At 45.8% G+C, this 8,163-nt stretch overlaps 1 protein-coding gene across 2 annotated transcripts; it reads left to right on the forward strand.

Annotated features, from left to right (window-relative positions):
• The first annotated feature begins 6,729 nt into the window (after positions 1-6,729).
• LOC139001982 (chromatin target of PRMT1 protein-like) lies at positions 6,730-7,521 on the forward strand. Of its 2 annotated transcripts, XM_070403468.1 has the most exons (2): positions 6,730-7,135; positions 7,262-7,521. In XM_070403468.1, exons 1-2 carry the CDS (start codon positions 6,730-6,732, stop codon positions 7,456-7,458), a joined length of 603 nt encoding a protein of 200 aa, XP_070259569.1. In that variant the 3' UTR covers positions 7,459-7,521. The 2 variants fall into 2 exon arrangements, with proteins under 2 accessions (XP_070259569.1, XP_070259568.1); XM_070403467.1 differs by having other exon boundaries at positions 6,730-7,521.
• Positions 7,522-8,163: the final 642 nt, after the last annotated feature.

Genomic DNA, 8,163 nt, shown 5'->3' on the forward strand with positions numbered 1-8,163 from the left:
AGGCGGGTGCCAGTGGGGGGCCCCCTGATCACCCTGCTGGTCACCCCACAGGTCGGCCCTGATCCCTAGCCAGGTTTAGGGACACTACCCATGCATAATTTCGTGCATTGGGCCTCTAGTCTATATAATAAAAGCCAAAGCGACCTTTATAGCAGAAGGACCAGAACATCTGGTTGCTATGATGCGCACTGACCACCAGGGGGCAGACGCTCAAATGCAGGAGCTGCCCCCTGGTGGTCAGCACTCAGCCAGAAGCTGGGCTCACAGTGAACACAGCAGCAGTGGCAGGAGCCTCTCCTGCTTCTGCGGCAGTGCTAAGGAGCAGCGAGCCAAGCAGTAAGGAGCAGCGAGCAGATGGGGGATAAGGAGCGAGGGGTCCTGGACTATGAGAGGGCACAAGCCAGGCTGAGGGACCCCCCCCCCCCGCCCAGTGCACAAGTTTCATTCACTGAGCCTCTAGTTCTATATATAATTGTGTCTATTATAACAGTATATATTTTGCTTTCTGAAACATTTAAACAGACAGATTGCTTTTCTATGAGGTACCAAGAATTCCAAGCAGTACCCATCAAATCTGCATTAACATGTATACATAAAAATGCTTTTGAAACACTTTCTTCTGATTATAAAAGTAATATTTCTGTTGATAGTATAACATTTTGAAAGTCAGGAATAGTCATTCATAATTAGAATGCAAAACAAAAATATTTGGTGTGTTAGAAACATTATTAGAATAAATATGTAGCCTACCGAAATAGTGATTATCTGGAAAGTGCACTCATTTCAGTATACAGTTAACTTCATTTACAAATATAATAAACATTCAATGTGTGTGTGCTCATATGTAGACATTTTCAATGTCTTGTCCTATAGGCTCTGCTCAAAGGCCCACCTTCCATGGATCCTAAAGGTAGCTATGAGTTGTGAAATGCACACTGATCATGGTGGCCAGCCTTTAGGTGGTCCATGATCCTGGCCTCCTGGTTTTCACCCTCTGTATAGTCCCTGGCCACATTGAGCAGGACTGCCCTGGATAACATAATAGCATGTTCCAAAAACAACACATGATTCCTAAGGCTAGAAAATAAGAGACACTGTGGCTTCTTCCTTCCTCTCTTTTTGGTCACTAACTCTGAGGGAAACAGCCACCCTGTCTCCAGGACACTCACACAGCCCTACAAATGGGCAGTGGAGGGAAGCCCAGACCTCCTGTCAACAGCCATGTGAGGACACCATACTGAAGGCTGATCCTCAGCTCCAATCGGCACCGCAATCCAAGAGACCCTGAGCAGGACCACCAGCTAAGATGCTCCTGAACCCTGACACACAGAAACTGTGAATTAATAATCCTTTCTTATTGGTTTAAGCAGCAAGCTTTGGGTAATTTATTATGCAGCAACACAGAACTAACACACTGGCTTTAAACCAGGCAACTCAACTTAAATCCAGGTTCTACCATTTACTATGTCAGTGACCTGGGGAAACTCACAGTATCTCTCACAATTATTTTTAAATTGCAATAATAGTTATCTACCTCAAAGCAATGCTTTAAAGAGTAATTGTGATGACGTAACATGGAAGTGCTTAGCACAAGCTTGGAATTCTTCTAGTGACTAATTCTAGTTTACCCAGAACTTTCTTGGTTTTAGCACTGAAAGTCTGGCAGCTGAGGACTTCCTCAAACCCAGGTAAATTGCGATAGTTAGTCATCCTAGCACTCATTGAAAATTGGTTGAAGGTGAAAGATGTCAGTGGTATACATTTAAAAAAGAACATCTAAAAGTATCAGGTAGACAAGCCCACACTCTACTTACCACACATGAAGAGATTGTGGCTAAGATTGCATCAGCATATCTGTGCATCCTGGATTCTCAGACCGTGAAAATAAACTCTGCTGCAGTTCTGAGAAGTTCTGCAATGAGCTGGAGATGTCTGGTCTGCTGTTTCCATCACTCTGGTCTTACCAGGAAGACTCCAGGTCTTCCCTTACTGCTTTTTCTGAAGGCTGGAACAGGGCCTCTTTCACACCATCAACAAGACTGGTCTAGAACATTTCATTGCATTGGACCCCGAAGTTTGGGGTCTCTGAAAGGGAAGTGCAACGCCACTAATGTTGGAGATGGCGATTTTGAAGCCAACCATCAAACCTGACCAGGCAGAGTCCCAGGTCAGGCCTTAGTTGGCCGCCATGAAAACCAAGTATGCCCCAGCCTCCCCAGAGTCCACCACCCTGTAGGGCTCACCTTCTTCTGTTCTTCCTGGAGTTCTCACCTGTAGCCTTCCTTGCACTGTGCACATCTCCATCCATCTACCCATAAATGACAAGCTTTCTCACCATGCAGATCTATGCCAAGGCACTGCTCCCTCTTGGGAAGTTCCTCCAACTCCCAGGGAGCCTCTTATGGTCCCTGATGCTTACCTGACATACCACATTACAAGTTACATCACAGTTGCCTCTTTGTTTGTCTCATCCACCCCACCCCCAATCTCAATCTGCTTCAGCACAAGGACTGTGTCTTGTTTACCTTTCTTTCCTCAGTTCCCACCACAGTGCCTGGCACATAATGGATACTTGATAAATGATCACTGATTAAATGAATAAATGTATGAATAAATGCCTTTCACTCTATTTGGCTCAGTTTTCCGAAGACTGATATGTGGGAAGTAGAATAAAATGCTCCTTTTACTCCTTAGGAGCCACAGTTTGCTCCAGCTAATGAGCCGACAAGGGGAGGAAGAAGCCAAGCTCACCACTTGTACAGTTGAACAGACATGGACACCGACTGACACATTTGACACCCAGGGACTGCCTGTCCCAAGGCAAGACCAGGCTTGGTAACCACTCCTGCAGAACATCCTGCTCTCTGACTGCACTGATTACTTAAGAAGTCAAGAATAAAAGTAAAGTCTTGAATGAGTTTTCTTTCGTTTCAAAAACAAATGACACAAACCTGGCCTGGCCCACTTGACAAACTCCAGTGCTTTGTGGATTCCCTGTAATTGGGAGCTTCTGCCCTCAGCTACTGAATTACCCACCCGCAGACAGAAGCCAGGGAAGCCAGGTAGTCTGGGTAACACACAGAAGAATGATTAGCAGACAGATCCTGAAGTAGCTGGCCCTCTGGACAAAGCGGGAACATGAGGTCAGAATGGTGAGTGGGCATGTGTGCTGCAGCGGAGGCCCGTGGCACCCTGCCAGCCTCGCCACTTCATGCATCACGTGTCTCATTGGAGAAAAGAAGAATGTCTTCCAGAAATCCCAGGCACCTCAACATCTGGTTTAGTGCTCCTTCCAGCAGCCTGAATAAAATGATGTGCTGCTTTCAAAATCAGGTCAAAGTAATAGAGTAGAAGGATGTTTTGACAAATAGCCTTCACTCCATCTGGTAAACAAGAGAAGAAGAAAAAATAAGTCAAGACAAACCCTTGTAAAGGGAAGCAATAATGATTGGGTAGCTCTGGTATTCTTGGGGTGAGTAAAAACATTGAAATTCAAGATCTACGACAGCTTGTCTGCTAGGATGCTAAACCAGGAGGGGGAGCAACTGCATCTCATAGGCTTGTTTTACTAGGAATTTGCTGTTATGTGTCTGCTATTTGGAAGGCAAGTATTATATTGTATGTGGTTCTCCAAGAAAGTATAAAGTATCAAGGCACATAAAGTGTCAGACTGAACAGCTGCAGCCATCCCTGGTGTTAGGGAAGGGAGCAAACATTAATTGAATGTCCTTATGTTCTTACACAATATTCTTCAATGTAATCCTTGCAACAAAGCTGAAAGGACAGTGTTATCACCCCTGCTTTATGACTTAGATTAAGGAGATTAATCAAGTGTACACAACTTAAGAAAACTTTGGAGCTGGATCTGAACCGAGGACCGAAGCATGTGTGTTCCCTTGTCCTGGAGTGTGCAGTCCTACCTCCAAGCTGTGACCTCGGCATTGCCATCTTAGGCACTTTCTCTCCTATTTACTGCAGATCCCTGTGGGCTCCTAGTCACAGCAGGCTCTGGTCAGTGCATTCTCAGCAAGCGTGGACCTGTATAAGCTCTGTTTCTCTCTTGCAATTTTGCCTCCTTCTATTATATTGGACCTTGGTATATTTTCCACAAGATGGAATATCAAGGTATCTGTAAAAAACTCACACTCACTTATGCCTTTTTTTTTTTTATTTGAAAATCCAAATTCTCCATCTGCTCATGAGCCTTGTCTGGAATTAACCAGACAGAGTGATATCCCTACATTATAGAGTGGGTGCAGAGTTAAGGAAGTGGATTGAATTTACAGTGCTTACTCTTTTTTGCCAAGAAACTCATCCAACTGGGGTTGGAAAACCAATCCCCAAATGTTGGGTATTAATTGGACCCTTGGCCAAAGCAATCACTCTATCAGCCAATTAAGGTCCGTGGAGCAAGAGCAGACTGTCATCCAGAGCCAACGCAGACGGCTCGAGGCCTGGTCACACACTATTTCTCTCCCGCTGCCGCCAAACCATGACTCTGCCCCTTTGTCTCCAGTGACTTGTTTCCCTTCTTCAGTCTGCTGGCAAAACTAGGGGTCTTTTCAAGCTCTCCAGGACCCAGCTACCCATCAATATTAAAAAAGAAGCCATGAGTAGTTATTGAAACTTGTGGAAAATTTGCAGATTTGCAGGGAAGGTCTTAGAGGAGTTTATGTTCTGGAAAGAGACAAAGAGAAGTGGGGAGCCAAGAAGAGCAGGCATTCTGTGGACCAGCGGATGTGTCAAAAGAGCCTAGAAGACAAGCCACTTTCTTATCACCTGCCTTTCCAACATTAAAAGGAATACATAGTCAGGACCTACACTTTTTCCTTTGCTGTTTACAGCATTGTATTTATTAGTAATAAACATGTTGCCCATCATTATTGGTAAGACACATCAACCAGGAGCTCTGGTACCCACTGGACTTAGATGGAGTCTAGACTCCATCATGTTCCAGTTGGAAATCCTGGGTAGGGAACTTAAATTCTCAAGCTTCCACACTGTCAACCTCAGGTTGTCAAGAGGTTAAGTATTTCACAATCAACACAAGGTATGTACTCAATAAATGTCGCTAACTATTGTTATTTTTCTCTGTTGACTATTTTTCCAAAATTTCTCTAACTCAGTTGGTGACTCCCCTCCATACAAAAACAAGTATAAAATTAAACATTAATTGGAGACCCAAATCTGAATAACTATTTCTAACTTAAGCCAATGGCAATCTTATTCTGCCACATGTAGACCAGTTTAAGCCCTAGATTTTCTGGTGAGTTGCATAATATGGGTGCTTGACCCCATGTATAAGAAGCAGTAAGTCTCTTTCGATATATGACCAGAAAAATGGAGAACTGAGGAGACTACATTACAATTTTAGCCAAAGAGAGTATTTTCATTTGAAATAGCCCATCATTTCAGGAAAAGTGAAGACTTCTTAGGGACTGAATTATCTGGAAAGTTGCTTCATGCTCCCCAAGCATCTGCAGACAGTGAAGGGACTTTTCTACAGCACACAATCTGCATGGCAGACCACTGGTGCCATGTGACCAGTTTATGATCGACTGAATGTTGGGATATCACATCTATCTATGTGATGAGCGTCAAGAGTTCACTGACAAAACAGTATGTCCCTGCGCTGAAGGCACTTCTGCCTGCCATGTGCAGCTCCACCCCACAGGAACCCAGTTCTGCTGCCATGTCAGTACCTTTTCAATACCTGCTTTGCCCCAACACTGTTAGTTGAACCCTGCTGCCCTGCCATGTCTACTCTGCCCGCCACTAGATACCAGATACTTCAGATGGGATGCAACTCTTGCTTCAGAGGACACTTATTCGGAGGGCCCAGAACTTGCAACCATAACTTTTAAAAACTGCATTTTTTAATGAGTTGCATTTAAAAGTTGAAAACTCGAATGATGAAAGAGAATCACTGATCTGATGCCTCCTGCATACCCCCCACTGGTGATTGAGCCTGCCATCTGGGTATGTGCCCTTGACTGGAATCGAACCTGGGAACACTTCAGTCCTCAGGCCAATGCTCTATCCACTGGGCCGAACCAGCTAGGGCAAGATTTTACTTTTAATTTCAGTTTACTCCTCAGCCAAATGGGAATAAAGGGTGTTGTGAAATTCAAGGGAGGATTACCAAGGTGCAAATCAGATTATGCATATCAACAAGGTTAGTTCCTCCTAGCCTGCAGAAATAAGAAAAGATTACATTAAGCTGACTTCTGAAGATCCTCCTACCCCTACCCTCACCCACGTGTCTCACCTCCAGTGAGGAGCTTTGGTGGGTGAGGTCTTAAAGAGAGTCACTCTCCTAGCGGTATATATAGGCCAGGCTCACATTACTGAGCATTTAACTGGTAGGAGACTGGCTTCGGAGACTCTTCTTGGAGACACACTTCAGGGACTCACTCAAAGGAGCAGGCCCCAGCATTTTGTTTGGGCGCCGAGCGGGAGTTGGTGGCAGCGGTTGCGGTGGCACTGACGAAAGGCAGGAAAGGGCAGGCCATGTGAGCAGGTGGACCGGCTGAGCCCAGCAGACAGCCAGCCAACAGCGAACTGACCGAGCAGTCTACCACTTACGCATCTAGCCAACCAAACCAGTTCACCCGAGCCCCTTCACCAACAACTCAGGTTCGGCCGGCCCCCGGCCTGCCTTCCGCAGCCGTCGTGGCAGCCCCGGGAGGAGCACTGGCGTCCTTTTCCTTCGATCCTCGGGATTTGAAGATGGCTGCACAGTCAGCACCTAAAGTTGTGCTAAAAAGCACCACCAAGATGTCTTTAAATGAGCGCTTTACTAATATGCTGAAGAACCAACAGCCGATGCCAGTGAATATTCGGGCTTCGATGCAGCAACAGCAGCAGCTAGCCAGTGCCAGAAACAGAAGACTGGCCCAGCACATGGAAAATAGACCCTCTGTCCAGGCAGCATTAAAACTTAAACAGAGCTTAAAGCAGCGCCTGGGTAAGAGTAACATCCAGGCACGGTTAGGCAGACCCATAGGGGCCCTGGCCAGGGGAGCGATCAGAGTACGAGGCCTACCCATAATCCAGAGCGGTTTGCCTAGAGGTGGACCACGTGGGGGATGTGCCACAGGAACCCTACTTAGGGGCGGGATGTCGCTTCCAGGTCAAAACCTGCTCCGAGGTGGAAGAGCCGTAGCTCCCCAAATGGGCTTAAGAAGAGGTGGTGTTCGAGGTCGTGGAGGTCCTGGGAGAGGGGGCCTAGGGCTTGAAGCTATGGGTCGTGGCGGAATCGGTGGTATGATAGGTCGGGGAAGAGGGGGCTTTGGAGGCCGAGGCCGCGGACGAGGGAGAGGTGCCTTTGCTCGCCCTGCACTGACCAAGGAACAGCTGGACAACCAATTGGATGCATACATGTCGAAAACAAAAGGACACCTGGATGCGGAGTTGGATGCCTACATGGCACAGACAGATCCTGAAACCAATGATTGAAGCCTGCCTTCCCTCCTCTGAGAGACTTGTTAAAAAGTTACCACATCTGTAAATAACCTTGAGATGACAGATGAGAAGAGCCTACCTGACTGATGCTGGAAGGACCTATCACAATAGACTATGGACTTACTTGCCACCAGTGTGTGCAATTAGGTTGTTCCTTTTACTTTTTTGATAACTATTATATGAAACCCTTTTTTCCTCTGAAAAAAAATAAAAATAAAAAAAGTTGAAAACTCATGAATTCCTTTAATAGCATAAAATTAATACCTAAAGAAATAATAAAAGTGGGATATTGCTCAGTTGCCCCCATTGATATTGACATTCATGAGTGAGACGCTCAAACACAAAATCAGTCAGCTTAGTGCTACTTCTCCTGAGCACCAGAAAGTCAGGCTGGAGCTCAAATCCTCCTGCTGAGGGTGCTGGCCTGGGCCCCAGGTGCCAGGGTGGTGAAGGAGGACAAAGGAGAATGATAATCATCTTCATAGCCATCATTCCCTATCACTGGGGAATAAGCTTTATGTCCATTTGCTCATTTTATCCCATCAACAACGCTATAGAATCGGTACTTCTGTGCACATGTTGCAAATGAGGATTCTGAGAATCAGAGACTCAAGAGTAACTTGCCCCAATTCAATAGTTAGGATGTTGCAGGATTTGGGATCAGAGCCAGGACTGATCCGCATATAGCATTTGGCATAT

The sequence above is a fragment of the Myotis yumanensis genome, unplaced genomic scaffold (assembly GCF_028538775.1).
Source record: "Myotis yumanensis isolate MYYU_CA2020_CCGP unplaced genomic scaffold, mMyoYum1.0.hap1 SCAF_2, whole genome shotgun sequence".
In the NCBI taxonomy this organism is placed as follows: domain Eukaryota; kingdom Metazoa; phylum Chordata; class Mammalia; order Chiroptera; family Vespertilionidae; genus Myotis; species Myotis yumanensis.